The 16,970-nt window shown below is 36.2% G+C and overlaps 1 protein-coding gene across 2 annotated transcripts in view; it reads right to left on the bottom strand.

Annotated features, from left to right (window-relative positions):
* RIMS1 (regulating synaptic membrane exocytosis 1) overlaps positions 1-16,970 on the bottom strand; it is a 476,384-nt gene that overhangs the window by 251,964 nt on the left and 207,450 nt on the right. The window contains exon 3 of one of the 2 annotated variants that reach the window (XM_049895220.1): positions 6,619-6,832. In XM_049895220.1, coding sequence (XP_049751177.1) covers positions 6,619-6,832 — 214 coding nt within the window. Of the gene's footprint in view, positions 1-3,586; positions 3,593-6,618; positions 6,833-16,970 lie in introns of those variants that run through there. The other variant, XM_049895192.1, reaches the window with a different exon arrangement.

The following is a 16,970-nucleotide window of genomic DNA, read 5'->3' as shown; positions in this document are numbered from 1 at the left end:
CTTTTAGTAAACTTATTGCTCCTTTTGTTCCATTCAAGACAGATTGGCACAGCAAAATGAGAAAAGACACCTTGAAAAATCTAATCAACCAAATTGCCAAATGGAAGTTCTTCTCTTGATATACTCTATCATTTCCTTACTGACATATTTATCTATATTTGTAAACTTTTCTATTTAGGCCTACATTATTTTTCTGGGAAGAATTTCTGAAAAGACATACTGCCAGAGAGAATCCATCAAAGCATCTAGAGAAAAAGGAGGACGTGAAAGCGGGTCCAGGCAAGCACACACAGTCACTTTTTCAAAAGACGAAGGTTGTAAATCACAATTATACAATTCATCATCATGCCATGGACTAAATATAGATAACTCTGAGAAGCTTTTTCATAAGAAGAATAAATATTTAATGCAATCATGTAAATTATTTTTTAAAACTGTTATGATTTTACTAACTGCCTGCCTTCATCTAACCCTAGTGAGAGAAAAAGCAAAATCTTCACTTTAAGACTTAAGAGCAGAGTTTGTGAGGGAGACGCTCTTCACGCTCTTAAGATTCTGTCAAGGGATCACTCCACAGATAGTGTCTTATGATATAGCCAGTTTCAAATTCAGGGGTCACCTCACCTTCCATAAACGGTTTTTACAAAAACATTTGTTTCATCAACATATCATATCCCATGACTTCTAAAAGTAAACACCAAGGAAAAGTTATGAGAAGCCAGTTAAAAAATTTATGACCCTCTAAACATAGCTCCTCATCAATTATTACCTTGACACAAAAAGTATTTTTTTAATCCATAATGTTTAAAACGAGCCCTGGTGGTGCAGTGGTTAAAAGCTACAGCTGCTAGCCAAAAGGCCAGCAGTTCGAATCCAGCAGCTGCTCCTTGGAAACCCTGTGGGGCAGTTCTACTCTGTCCTATAAGGTCACTATGACTGGGAATCAGATCAACGGCGATTTTTTTTTTTTTTTTAATGTTTAAAAGACATATGTGCAGCTTTTGCATTTTGAAAAAATAAGTAAATGGTAGGGTTCTGGTTTTCAGAGTAATAGATATTTATTATAAAATATTCTTAATTTATGAAACCTGACTCTTCTTTGTGAAAACAAGAAAAAACTAGAAATGTAGCAAGTACATTTTTAGCTGCTATATTCACAAACCAATAATCCAAACAAAAAAAAGAAAGAAAGAAAGAAAATTTATGGGAAATTTCAAAGGAATTGAATTTGGAGAATTAAAGTGATTTACTACTAATAAAGAGTCAACGTTTTTCAAGGGAGTTGTCTAAGTTCAACCATCTGCTACCACATAGAGAAAAAAACACAAAGATAAGAGTAATTTAAACAGGCTAGGGGGATTCTGAATCCACCAGGTGCTCCTTGGAAAATGGGACAGTTAGTTCTACTCTGTCCTGTAGGGTCGGTATGAGTCAGAATCGACTCGATGGCAATGGGCTTTTTAGGTAGGGGGATTTTGTAGTATCCTCATTTATTTAGACATTGAAGAGGGTTTTCGGTAAAGTAAAATATCATCCTACTTCTGAAAGTATGCATCTGTATAAAATAATCTCCTGTAGTAAACTATTATATATATCCATTGCTAAGTAATTCTTTTTGATGGCATTTTCTTATTAACCAAGTATACACTCTTCCAAATTATCATTACATGATTTAGACTAAGAATGAACTTTTAAAATAAAGTATCACCAGGCTGCAAAATTATGATCATTAATATTTTTTTGTTAAACCTAGTAAACAAAATATTTATACATTAACTATCCTTACGTCTTTGTATCACATGGAGCATTTTTTAGTCACATTTATTCACCAATTTAACAGACTGAGAATTCGTTATTATATTGATAAAGATGGAAATCACTCTTAGAAAAGTATTATTTGCCCTCACGCCTCTTCACTTTCTATTTGCGCTAACACATACATGCATACACGTGCCCACACACACACCAGTAAATTATAATTTCTCTGTTGAAAATAAAAGGGCATAGAAAGACAGGGGGAAAAAATGGCAATCAGATACTGTTTAATATTCAGTTATGCTATTTAGCATGACTAAGACAATATCTGGCTCCAGTTTCCTTGCCCTAGAAAGGTAATTCATTCAAACCTTGATAGGCTAAAGAGATTTTAAAGAAATTATGACTAAGTACTTAAAAATAAAGTTCTAGATATATGTATTCTATTCAAAGTCTAAGTTCAATCTATATTCAGAAATGAATTAAAAGTGATTGTATTTTACAGACCTTTCCACTCTATTTTTAACCTGAGAATCACAAAATCACCTGAATTCTCATCATAAGAATCTGGAAAAACTTGCCACCCTGGGAAGAGTCGTCAAAAGGACAATGAGTCTGGCCATTCACACAGGACTAGGTGAAGCCTTACCACCAAGTCTGCATAACACCAGCGTTGTCATTGACTTAAACTTTTATTCATTAAAGAAATTTAAAATTATTCATATTTTAAACGTAGACCCATCCAAAGTAATAATATTCGCGAAACTACCGATGTGATACTGCAGTTACATTTTTCCTAATACAATACACTTTTCATTAAAATCACATACCACCAGTTGTACAGGCAACACATTTCATGAAAACAGACTGTTCTATACAATTTTTCAACCTGATATTTTCTTTTTCATAGCGAAATTGATGAACACACACTAGCATGAAGTTTAATAAAAAGTTTAATAGTACAGATTAACTTTCAATTTAATGTCATGCTTGCTACTTATTCACTGCAATATATCATTTAAACTTTAAAACAATTGAGCAAAGGCAGCTGAGTTGATACATTGCACCCTGAAGCACTCATTGCCTCAGTTTCAGATTGTGAGATTAACAAGCTTTGGGAAAATTGTGATTATACCAAACAAAGGTATGGGCTGACTGAAGGTTCCACTTGGATTCTATTTTTCTTTCTGAGTACCAACAGCCTCTGTGGTTTCATTAGCTTATAAGAAATAAGCTTGCAATCCACTATGGACTGATTTCTATGTATGAGGGCATACGAAAGGGCAAACTGTGGTTCAATATGACAACTCTGCTACTTGTGTTTTATAGAAAAATAATTCTATTTTGAGCTCTTGATTTTAATTTGAGTCAGTCTTGATTTTAATTTGAGTCAGTCTCTCCACTGTCAGTACATTCCATTACTTCTGCAACAAAATTTCAAATTGACTGCCTATGTATCTACTGAGTGCTGAGAAAGGTAGAACCCATTAGAGTTTATTGTTTCTGAAGGCAGATGGGATAATTATCAAAACTCAGGGAGCTAAGAGGACAAATGAGCTCATAACAATGTAAATTATAAGATCGCTGTCCTTATGCACTCAAACTACCCAGACTTACCTATAAATAAAAACTCTGTAATGCTCCTAGATGTTCATCTTAATTTTTTTCATAAGAATTGGGAATGAGTTCTTCCTAGTATATAATTTCATTGTGAAATATGGTAACTAAGAAATGATTAACGTGAAACACTTAATAAAATTACTTAAAAAATTCATTTAATACAGTTCACAACACTATAACAAATGATAAAAAAGAAAGCATGGATTCTAACCACTTTGTCCTCCTTTGGGAAAGCATCCAAGGAAGCAGAGTAAAGAAAGAAGGAAGAGAAAAACAAAAATAAGGCATATATTAATAAATACATTTAGAGAAAACAATTGTTTTTTCAAAGTGTTAAAACAGATATTTTGAAAAATAATTGTTTACTCTTCCAAAAAATCAGCCATTGTTCAATCCTACATTGAAAATACACATATATGGTTCCAGCCATATGTTATATGGAAACCCTGGTGGTGTAGCGGTTAAGAGCTATGGCTGCTAAGCAAAAGGTTGGCAGCTCGAATCCACCAGGTGCTCCTTGGAAACCCTGTGGGGGCAGTTCTTTTCTGTCCTTTAGGGTCACTATGAGTCGGAATCAACTCGATGGCAACGGGTTTAAATGCTAGATATAAGAGTTGGTCATGATAGTTTCCTAAATTTTTGGAAGTTATTAACTCTACATTTAAAAGGTTATTCAGAAAGAAAGGTTAATTCAGTATCACATGTAGTCTACCTATTATTGAAAATAAAAATTTCATAGAAACATAAAATTTTATAAATAATTTTATAAAATTGTTGTTAAAATTTTACAGACACAATTTGGAAAAATCTGAGGAGTCCTGGTGGTGCAGTGGTTAAGTGCTCAGCTACTAATCAAAAGGTTGGCAGTTCAAATCCACCAGCTGCTCTGGGGGAGAAAGATGTGGCAGTCTACTTTGCTAAAATTTACAGCCTTGGAAACCGTATAGGGCAAGTCTACTCTGTCCTATAGGGTCACTATAAGTTGTAATTGAAGGCAGAGGGATTGGGAAAATTTAAGAATGGGAAATGTTTCTAATAAATAAAAATGGGAACAGAAATATGTCAACTTTTAGCCATAAATTATTCCATAGGTAATACTTATTTGTAATATACATTTAAACATTTATAATGGCATAGGGAAAATTAACTTTATAAAATTTTTTGTCTTAATCCCAAGATTAAGTATTTTAAGCTGTGCTTTTTCATTTGTTCTTTTAAATATTTTTTTCCAAAATCAGATGGGCTTCATAGAGATAGATGAACTATATTAGGCCTGGGAGTCCTCTCCAAGGTTAAGCACCTCTAGCTCCATTTCTTTTAAACAGCCTCTCTTTTTTAAAACCTGAGTTTGACCCTAATAATTTTAGTAAATCAATAGTTAACTGTATTACTATTGGCTTGCTTCAAACTTAAATGGAAACTTAATTACATCCAACAACTATGGGCACCCAGCCAGAAGTCACACTCAACTGATTTGCAACCCACTGTTAACTGCCAGCACCTTTTCAGATTGGCCAACGTCCTTACCACATGGGTTGTTAAATATTTTGAATATCATCCCTAGGTCTCACCCGTAAAATTCATTCCAACACAGAACATTTAAGAATACTAAATAAGAATTAGAAAACCTAAACAAATAGGTCTTGTGTACTTTCCTTGTGCCAGACACTATTTTGATATCCAAGCTTGTTCTAGAAAGGCTTTAATGTGGCATACAAGAATTAATTATAATAAATAATGTTCAGGAGGAAAAAAGCCCTGATGTGCAACGATTAAGTGCTCGGCTGCTAATGGAAAGGTCAGTGGTTTGGACCCACCCAGCAGGTCCGAGGAAGAAAAGACCTGCTGATCTGCTCCACAAAGATTACAAGCCTAGGAAACCCCATGAAGCCATTCTACTCTGTCCCATAGGGTTGCTATGGGTTGGAATTGACTAGATGACACACAATAACAACAACAACAAGGAGGAAGAAAGAAAACATATGACTTATGCCTATCATAAAGACCTAGATTTTAATTATTTTTAGGTAATTATCAAAACCACCATCTGAAGTAATTGGTACTATCCAATTTCACAGATAAACTGTTGTTCAGAGAAGTTAACTATCTTCCCAAGGCCACAGAGTTAACAGTATCTTACCTTCAAATGTAAGACATATCTACTATACTCTGCATTTTAATTCCATCGGACAAGAGTTTAGAGTACCCTACTTAGAACTCAAATAAATCACAGAAAAATACAATGTTAGTTGGAAGGCCTGTTTTAATTTTAACTGTGATTTTCCCAATTAGGAAGATCTCCAGAGTGCTTAAAGCTTTCACATAATTTTAAAATATGAATTTATGTTTTATACATGATTAGATAATACGAGAAATTCTTTAAAGAAACATTGGGAATTCTTCTGGTGTATGATAATCTTAACTTCCATACTGCATTGTAGACCAGAGTACAACACTAAAATGTATTCTAAACTAAATATTTATTAAAATTAGTCTAATATTTCATGAATAATAATGTTGGATCCTACTACAGTAAATCTTAATGCCTCAAAAATTGCCATAGATTTAAAGCACTGGCATAATAGCGATAATTTTTCAGGTGAGAGTACACCTCATAGACAAGAAAATGAGAAGTGCAAAAAAAGAAAAAAGAAAGAAATCCCAGTATGTGTGTATTTTGACGTACTCTTTAAATATTCAAATAATTGCCATGAAATAAGCTTACCACTATAGTTCTTTAACATAATATCAAATATGAAACTAGTCATCAAAAAGGCTAATTGTTGCTTTATATATTATCCGGAATTAAATCTAACACCACACAGTTTACTCTGCATTTTACTTTCATTCAATCTGAAACTAATGTTGCAAAAACTAAAAGTTCTTTTTTTTTTTTTGCAAGAATTGGTCATGGCAATTTTCAAAAGTGTTATAATTCATGATTCTAAATTCACATTTGCTACATTCTTCAGGCAATGAAGTGAATTTATTCCCACAGGTAATCTACTGTTGGTTCTGAAAGGGAATCATTTAATGAAAATATACATTTATGAATTATTTTCATCACTATTCCACCATCAGAGCCTTATGAAAAACAAAAAGGACAAAACGGAGGAAGAGCATATTAATTTGTATATTTATGTATGTGTCTTCTGGCTAACATGCGTGACTTTCCACGTTTGGGAGGCGTAATGATTTTACTTGCATTCACGGCGCCTCTTAGGTTATTCCAGAAACACTCACGTTGTTTGATCGCAGAGATACTCGGCCTCCGCAGCGAGCGCAGAACTTCGTGCGACAGTAGGAGCAGAGGTGGCCACACCCATCAGCAAACTTTGTTTTATGGCAGATTCCACAAGTCGGCGCATCGTCTTTGTGCTCGCCCTGGTAACGCCGCGCTTCTTCCCCTATTTTTCTCACTTGTTCCTTATAGCTTTCAAACTGTTGATGCAATCTCCTGGGCAAAAGAGAACATCACAGCAAACTAAGTAAATGATGGAAGACAAAAACACAAAAAACCAACAACTATTTTTCCTAACAGAATGTCAGTGTAGTTATTTGAAGGAAAGCAAACTGACAAAGCTATTTTCCCCACTAATCTTACCTCCAAAGGTAAGAAATGTATTAGGACGTTTCCATTAGTCTCAGCTTTGCTTACTAGTACCAGACGTATATAAGTAGACACTACATTATCACTGTTTGTTCTAAGCAGTGGAATTCAGGTATCCACACCATCTTCTGGTTCTTTTAGGCAGGTGGCTTTGAAAATACTTTGCTAGATAGAACTCAACACTTTGCAACAGGACTCCTGTGTATATAACTGAAACAAAGGTTACACAAAATATATAGCCTAATTAGATGATGTACTCTGATATTTACTAGTCTATCCTATTTTAACTTTAATGCTGAATACAATTCAGAAAAGTTTGTCGCCATGTATTAATTTTATGAGCCGTTATTTGAGCGTGATACATGTTTTGAAAAAGATTGTTTTAACTATATTGTTAGGCAAATTTCCTTCCACAATACATTTCCCTTAGCATCCATTCCTGGAAACTGCTTATATATTTGGCATCAAGTATCTGATTATACAGTACACAGAAAGTTAGCTTATGCATTATGTTTGAGCTCAGTAGCCCTTCCATGTCACATTAAATGTTCTAAACCACATATTGAAAATATTAAGATTTCCATACATCCCAATTTTTCTTTGGCCTATCAGGCTATATATTTAAAGTTTGCTACCACTCTTTATTGAGTGATGGGGCAACCAAATCATTAATGTCCCATAAGAATGTGAACATTTAATATGGTTCGAGTCCCCTCCCAACCTCCGTTCAAATCCCTGTCTTGAATAGTGACAGACAGAAGCTGTCTGCTGTTCTGTATAGAACACTATGCCATCCAGTGAATCCTCCAGTGAAAGGATGTCTTGTTTTTGTAAATGAGAACTAAGAGAATTATCCTATGCCTAGCCGGTAGTCACTGGCTATTTTGCCAAGAGAAACTCCTGGGAAATGGCTTAAAGTTATCTGTGTATCTTAGCTGGTTTGCTAGATTTGAGTATTCCCTAGGATACAGGGTAAACACACGCTATCATTAATTCAAAGAGTTTGCTTGATGCTCTCCATCTAAATTAACTGGGGAACTAGTATTCCCTGGAAACAAAATCAAATAAGTTAGGTCCAAGCACTGTGGTGTTTGAGGTTGGGGGATTTCATTCTATTTCCCTTTTAATATCAACAGCTCTCGAGCAGAACTTTAATGATTACTTTTAAAATTCTAAAATCTCCTGCTTTGCCAATTGACACTTTGTACATTTCATTTCCACAATTAAAGCAAGCACACGTGTACTAGCACATAAAGTAGTTTAGGATTTCAAGCCCTTCCCAATTTAAAGACTGGTTAATTTCATTTCATAGAAGGGTGTATGTGATATTTTATTTCATTAATGCAAGAATATCTGGTGAATTTATTAAAGAGTTATTTGGTACATTAATTTTCTTACAGTTAAATACTAGGTTGGTAGAAAGTAACTACAGATATCAGTTATTATAAAAGTTACTCACAAAATAACATTGGAAATCTTATAACTTGTATTAAAGGAAATGATTTTTTAAAGGGATGGAAGAAATATCTCCAATCAAAGAAACAAATCAACTCTAAGAGAGAGCGCATGAATACATCTTTATTATGGGAATTACTAAATTAAATCTATTTAAAATGTGAGAAGGAGACAGCTAGGCTAGAAAACTAGTTTCCTTGTGCTCTTATTCTGTAACGAAGAACATGATTTAATATGGGCATTGACAAACCTTTTAGATAAAGGGCCAGAATGTAAATATTTTAGACTTTTGCAACTATTCAACTCTGCCCTTGTAGGTTGAAAGCAGCCAGAGGCAATATAGAAATGAATGAGCATGGCTGTGCTCCAATAAAGCTTTATTTACGAAATAGCTGGATTTGGCTCATGGACCAGTTTGCCAACTCCTGACTTAGTAAATGCTTTATGCTAAGATAAAACGGTGTGAAAACCAAAACTTGTTTTCTTTTTTTTTAATTCAAACATAAAAAATTTTTACCTATCCTACAGGCCTCAATCAAAATGGCATCTATTTCAGGAAACATTTGTACAACATATATGTGCAAAACATTGACTATTAAGGTGACTCTTTACTATAATCTCATAGCACTTCACTTGGTCACCCATAGGCCACTTAGTATCTTCTTTACCATATAGCCTTATTTTTGTACAGGGTAATTAGTATTAGAAATCCACAGCTCAAGCGAAAATAGTCAAAACACACACCTCCTTAGTAGTAGCCACTATGTAGCTGCTGAGTGGAAAAGTCCCATATATAAATATATATATTTTCTAGTCCATACTGACAAAACACAAAAACTAAATTTTAAACAAGTTTATACAGGGGCTAAATATCCTGAAAAATCCTACTGCCACAAAGCACGGAAAGTGGATAAAATATTTAAAAGAATAACTTTTAATGCATGTAAAATCCTCAAAAGGTCAAAGATGAAATAAAAGCAGCGATTCAGAGAGGTTACATAGTTCTGAAGTAGCCAGCTGCCCTTGGGAAATCTGCTGAGGTTCTGTTGCCAAGTATTTCAGTTTTAACTCTTGTAAAAGTGACTGAAAATAAACATTTTAGTCAGGTAGCAACCAAAAAGAATTAAAATGTATCATATAATATCTTGGAACTGTCATCCATTCCTGGTGGAGTTGAAAAATGGTACAGCTGCTGTGGAAACAGTCTGGTAGTTTCTCAAAAAGTTAAACATAGAATCACCATGTAATCCAGAAATTTCACTTCTAGGTGTATATCCAAAAGAACTGAAAGCAGGAATGCAGACACTTGTACACTTATGTTCCTTGAGCATTATTCCCAATAGCCAAAGGCAGAAATAACACAAGTGTCCATCAACAGGTGAACAGATACAAACAAAATGTTTTACATCCATACAGTGGAATGTTATTCAGTCACAAAGAGCAATGAAGTCCTGATGTATGCTACAACATGGATGAACCTCGGAAAAATTATGCTAAGTGAAATAAGTCAGTCACAAAAGGACAAATATTGTATGATCCCATACATATGAAATATCTAGAATAGGCAGGTGTATAGAGGCAAATGTTTATTAGCACTAGATAACTAAACAGACACATTACATATAAACTCACAGATATATTTTAATACATATATACATACACAAAAAATATACAAGTCATAAAATTTACTTCAATGATAAAGAGGAGTTGGACAACATTGATATTGTGTCAGTTGTGGTTATAGCTCCACTTGTGGAAGGTTCTGGATCACATGGATCATCCCTGGGAATGGCATCCCTAGTCAAAAAATTAGTGAGAGCTGTCTGTATGGTCCTTTTCTTTTTATCTTTATATATTTTATGGTAACATCTCGCTGCTTCCTGAATCTGCTTGTCAGCTTTAGCAAAGCCATCGGCATTTGGGCCCATGTTTTCCAAGCAACTGAAGCCTCCAACTTAGTTTAGAAAATTAAATCTATATGGCAGTGTTTTGAACAGTAAATCATAAAATTGAACATCTGAGAGTGAATATCTGAGAATGATAACAGCAAATTACATGCTGAAACACTGTATGTAGTACATATTATTAATGATAAGATGTACTAAAAAAAACGGGACGGTTGCAAGTGCAATTCATCATAAATTAAATATATCATAAGTCGGGGACTACCTGTATATATATTTGCTACAATGAAAAAAAAAAAAAGAATTGAAAAAGAGAAATAAATAAACATGGATAAAGCAGGGCAATTAGAAACTATGAGCATGGGATGGTGGAAACGATCCAACACATCAGTAATCACAATAAAAGACAATCATGCTAGATTTAAAAAGTCCACTAATGAGGTTTAGAAGAGATATACGCAAAACATGAAGGCACTCAAAGTTTGAAATAAAAGGATGGAAAAAGGATATTCCAAGGAAAGACAACAACAGCAGTGATAACAAAAAGCAGGTATAGTGTTTAAGGCAAAAAACATTACTTTTTTAGGTTAAAGAGGGTAATCTACTATTAAAAATATTAATTTCATCAGGAATATATGACAGTTCGAAACTTGACTGCCTATAATAACAAATAACGCAAAAATTTATAAACTACTAAGCTAAATAGAGAAATTCATCTTCATAGTGGAATATTTTTAAACTCTTCTTTCTGTAATTGACAGACCAAATTGATCAAAAGTAAGTCATGGTAGTGAAGATTTGAACAACAGAATTAACAAGTTTAAGCTAATGAACAACAACAAAAACCACAAAAACCAAACCCACTGCCGTCAAGTCAATTCTGACTCATAGCAACCCTATATAGCACAGAGAAAAAAAAATGCCTCATTGAAACATACACCTGTTTCAAGAGGTAACATATGATCGGGAACCGATGGTACTGAAGGAAGAAGTCCAAGCTGCTCTGAAGGCAGTGGCGAAAAACAAGGCTCCAGGAATTGACAGCGTATCAACTGAGATGTTTTAACAAATGATGCAGCGCTGGAGGTGCTCACTCGTCTATGCCGAGAAATATGGAAGACAGCTTCCTGGCCAGCTGACTGGAAGGAAATCATATTTATGCCTATTCGCAGGAAAGGCGATCCAACCGAATGCAGAAGTTATGGAACAATATCATTAATATCACACACAAGCAAAATTTTGCTGAAGATTATCCAAAAGCAGCTGCGGCAGTATATCAATAGTGAACTGCCAGAAGTTCAGGCCAGATTCAGAAGAGGACATGGAACCAGGGATATCATTGCTGATGTCTGATGGATCTTGGCTGAAAACAGAGACTACCAGAAGGATGTTTACCTGTGTTTTATTGACTATGCAAAGGCTTTCAACTGTGTGGATCATAACAAATTATGGATAACATTGCAAAGAATGGGAATTCCAGAATACTTAATTGTGCTCATGAGGAACCTTTACATAGACCAAGAGGCAGTTGTTCGGACAGAACAAGGGGATACTGATTGGTTTAAAGTCAGGAAAGGTGTGCGTCAGGGTTGTATTCTTTCACCATACCTATTCAATCTGTATGCTGAGCAAATAACCCAAGAAGCTGGACTATATGAAGAAGAACAGGGCATCAGGATTGGAAGAAGACTCATTAACAACCTGTGTTATGCTGATGACACAACCTTGCTTGCTGAAAGTGAAGAGGACTTGAAGCACTTACTAAGGAAGATCAAAGACCACAGCCTTCAGTATGGATTGCACCCCAACATAAAGAAAACAAAAATCCTCACGACTGGGCCAGTAACCAATATAATGATAAACGGAGAAAAGATTGAAGTTGTCAATGATTTCATTTTACTTGGATCCACAATCAACAGCCATGGAAGCAGCAGTCAAGAAATCAAAAGACAGACTGCATTGGGCAAGTCTGCTATGAAGGACCTCTTTAGAGTGTTGAAAAGCAAAGATGTCACCCTGAAGACTAAGGTGCGCCTGACCCAAGCCATGGTATTTTCAATCACATCACATGCATGTGAAAGCTGGACAATGAATACAGAAGACGGAAGAAGAATTGACACCTTTGAATTGTGGTGTTGGCAAAGAATATTGACTATACCATGGACTGCCAAAACAATGAACAAATCTGTCTTGGAAGAAGTACAACCAGAATGCCCCTTAGAAGCAAGGATGGCGAGACTGCGTCTTACATGCTTTGGACATGTTGTCAGGAGGAATCAATCCCTGGAGAAGGACATCATGCTTGGCAAAGTTACACGGTCAGTGGAAAAGGGGATGACCCTCAATGAGGTGGATTGACACAGTGGCTGCAACAATCAGTTCAGGCATAACAAAGATTATAAGAATGGCGCAGGACCAGGCAGCGTTTCGTTCTGTTGTGCATAGGGTCACTATGAGTTGGAACCGACTCAACAGAATCTAACAACAACAAATATATATATATAAATGTATATATATAAACTACTGCACTCAACAACAGGAAAATACATATTTTTTACACAGACACGAAACTTTCCCAAAACTCCATACCTCAAAAATATTGGAAATGTTTATACTACTGGTTTCTTTTTTTTAGACATCCCAGAAGGGAGAAGGATGAGAGAACAAAGATCAGACTCTTAGCCCAAAACTCTCTTACAACTTCAAATCTCTTTCTTCACGGCCTTCTTCCTCTACCTACATTATTATGTTGTTGTTAGCTGCCATCCAGTTGGCCCCTGACTAATGGGGATCCCATGCACAACTGAACAAAATGCTGCCCAGCCCTGTGCCATCCCCATGATCAGTTGCAGACTGGACAGTTGTGATCCACAGGGTTTTCATTGGCTGATATTTCGAAGTAGTTCACAGGCCTTTCTTCCTAGTTAGTCTTAGTCTGGAAGCTCTGCTGAAACTAACTCAGCGTCATAGCAACATGCAAGCCTCCAATGACAGAGGGGTGGTGGCTGCACATACAGAGCATTGGCTGGAAATCGAACCTCCATCTCCTGCATGAAAGACAAGAATTCTAACTGGAATCACCACTGCCCGCCTACCTACTTATAACCAGTAACCAACTGCCGTGGAGTTGCTTACAACTCATGGTGACCCCATGTGTGTCAGAGTAGAACTGTGTTCCATAGGATTTTCAAAGGCTGATTTTTCGGAAGTAGATTGCTAGGGCTTTCTTTTGAGGTGCCTCTGGGTGAATTCAAATCTCCAACTTCTTGGTTAGCAGCTGAGTGTGTTAACCCTTTGCACCACCCAGAGACTCCTACTACATGTACTATTTCCTTATTCTGCACTGAAAAATAAAGTCTGACCCAGGGCCCTACCAACCTCTACAATTTATTTCATACTCTGCTGCTTCTTTTTGCCAGAAGATATTATAAGAGGAAGAAAGGCAAAAGTAGGCAGGGAGTGAGGAAGGAAGGGAGGCTGGGAGGGAGGGAGGGAAGGAGGTAGGAAAGATGGAAAGAGGGAGGGAGGGAGGGAGGAAGAAAGATTGAAGGAAGAATATCCATTACTCCCACTTCCTCTAAATCCACCTATTCCGTAACCTTCTACTAAACTGCTCTCTTAAAACCAACCTTAATGCCCTTCCCTCAATTCATATTCCCTTTGCGTTACTCTGATATCTCACACTGTCAGGACGCTGTCCTCATAATAAAATATGCCTTCAGAATCAGGATACTAGTAGTGAAACCGAAAACTGCATATTTATTTTTTGTATCCAATGCTTTAAGGCTTTAATCCATACCAAATATGTGACAAGGTTCCATCATGAATAATCAATGGAAATACATATTTTATTACATATTACAGTAAATGTGGGACAGTAAATGTAAAATCTTTTTGTCAAATTTATTTGTATGCTTCAATTCTAGAATTAACAGTGTATACTTACGATTAGCAAATTTGACAAAATAAATAATCACAAATCTCAGACTTAAATTATCTACATGGAAAATGGAGAAAGCTATAAAATATGCAAAGCCACTGGAGCCCCGGTGGCATAGTGGTCAACAATTTGAATCCAGCAGCCACTCCTTGGAAACCCTATGGGACAATCCTACTCTGTCCTATAGGATTGCTATGAGTCGGAATGGACTGGATGGCAATGGTTTTTTTTTTTTTAAGTCAAAAGAAAAGCATTGATATTGAAACCTAGGTTTTCTCCCTGCATGTGATTTTTTTCCTATTGTTTTACTATGTAATAATTATTCCCAGTAACCCAGTGCTGTCCAGTCGATTCCGATTCACAGCGACCCTATAGGACAGAGTAGAACTGCCCCATAGAGTTTCCAAGGAGTGCCTGGCAGATTCGAACTGCCTTTTGGTTAGCAGCTGTAGCACTTAACCACTACGCCACCAGGGTTTCCGTATGTAATAATTATTACTTTATTTTAATAACTGTGCATCCAATTCATCATGAAACTCCAAGACTCCAGCTGTAAATAAGTCACTTGGGTGATTAATAGTACATATTTTGAAGGAAATAAAGATGAATGCCCAAAAAACCAATGATCATCCTGTAAATTTCTAAAACACTAAATATCATCAACGAAATGAAAAAATACTTTAAGCAAGCAATTATTAATGATATTCATATCAATTTATAAGTATTTGTCAATCACGTACTATAAATAAAGCACACAGCAAAATGTGGAAAGCAGAGAAATCTTTGTAATTAGCCCAGTACCTCGCTTAGTTGTATTTTGTGTTTTCTTTCCCCCATCCCTAAAGTGGCTGGAAGCTCAAAGAAGGTAATTCCACCTTTCTTCCTGACTTTCCTTTGTGAAGTCTATGTGGGTGGGAGCTGGTGCTTTGAAGCTTCAAAAGCCCAAGTGACAGGTTCTAAAGGAGAGCGAGGGCTTTCCTCAAGATAGAGAGGGTCAGAAACCAGGGTAGTTTGCATGGAACACCCCAAAGTGTAGGGTGGTTTGGAGATGTGTATATAACGGCAGGAGGGCCTGGGCACTGAAAATAGCAAGCATGGCCCATGCGTCCCTCCCCAACCTTGACATAGAACACTCAGGAGGGCACCATCAAGGGCCTGGGAAGTTAGTAACATGGAGATTAAAGACAGAAGAGTTTTTCTGAGAATGTAGGACTGATTAAAAGCCTCCAAAAGACTGGGGATGTCAGAAAGACCCCTGATAATGACTGAAATAGAATGTTTTGCTAGCCTGATAGGATGTAGGCTTGCATTTTTAAAAATTTTGACATTGCACCCTACTGTTGTAATTAAATTCACACCAACCTCGAGTATAAAGCACAATTCTCAACTTCCAGAAATGTACAGTTTTAGGAAGTAACTTTTTGTAAACATAAATTAGCAGTGCAGGATGACATATACCAAGTGACAGGGAAGAGCAGCAAATGCTCAAAAATAAAACAAACTCATTGCCATCAAGTGGATTCCAACTTATAGTGACCCTATAGACAGAGCAGAACTGCCCCATGGGGTTTCCAAGGCTGTAAATCTTTATGGAAGCAAACTGCCACATCTTTCTCCCACAGAGCAGCTGGTGGGTTTGAACTGTAGATCTTTTGGTTAGCAGCTGAGTGTTTTAACTGCTGCGCCACTGGGCTTAAAAAAAAAATTGCCATGGAGTTGATTCCAACTCATAGCAACCTTACAGGACAGGGTAGAACTGCCCCATAGGGTTTCCAAGGAGTGCCTGGTGGATTCAAACTGCTGTCCTTTTGGTTAGCAGCTATAGCTCTTAACCACTACACCACCAGGGCTTCTCACCAACAGGATAACCAAAAAAACCAAACCCAGTGCTGTCAAGTCGATTCCGTTAGGAGGGGTAAAATTTCACTGCATTTCAGTGGTGACAAAAAGAAAAAAAAAGATTTTTTTTTGTTGTTGTTGTTTTTACGATGCTTGGAAATACCGGTCTCTGTATCAGAGCTGAGTTGAAAGGACAGGACAGCAACTTAAGGTAAATCTCAGATTCATATAAAAGGCACACATACAATCTGAAAAAAGAAAACTTCTTCCTGTAGTCATTAGATACATAGCACATCTCGGAAACCTGTGATCAAGACCCTCAGTCTTAGCTTGGATTATTTCATCAGCTTTCTAACAAGGCTTCTGCCAAAGGGTTCGTTCCCTCATTCTAGTTCTATTTCATAATGCCTGACTGATCTTCCTGATAAACTGGACCAATAATGTAAATCCACTGCTAAAATATGATCTCCGAGATAGTCTAATTCCTCATCCTGGGGTCCAAGGGGATGCTTCCTCTGTTCCCACTTATCTATCATCTTTCACAACTTCTTCTCACACATTTTACACTACAGTGACCTCAAACTTTCTAGCTAGTTTTGAGTACAACAGGATTTTTTAAATATCAATTCAACAAATATTTATTGAGCTCCAACTGTGTAACAGGCACCACTTGAGGTCCTGGGGGTACAAAGAGACAAACAGAAGAAGATGCTGAGTGTTGCTTATTTTATTACTTTATTTAAGGCTTTATATAAATATCAGAAAATAATCCTTTTCTTCTGTACAAGAGAATTATCTGTCCACATTAGAGATATTTTTCTTTTTGAAGCCTAATGTGATTTGATCA

Source organism: Elephas maximus, chromosome 1 (genome assembly GCF_024166365.1).
Source record: "Elephas maximus indicus isolate mEleMax1 chromosome 1, mEleMax1 primary haplotype, whole genome shotgun sequence".
In the NCBI taxonomy this organism is placed as follows: domain Eukaryota; kingdom Metazoa; phylum Chordata; class Mammalia; order Proboscidea; family Elephantidae; genus Elephas; species Elephas maximus.
Note: the sequence above shows the minus strand (reverse complement) of the source record. Positions and strands in the feature narration are given on the sequence as shown.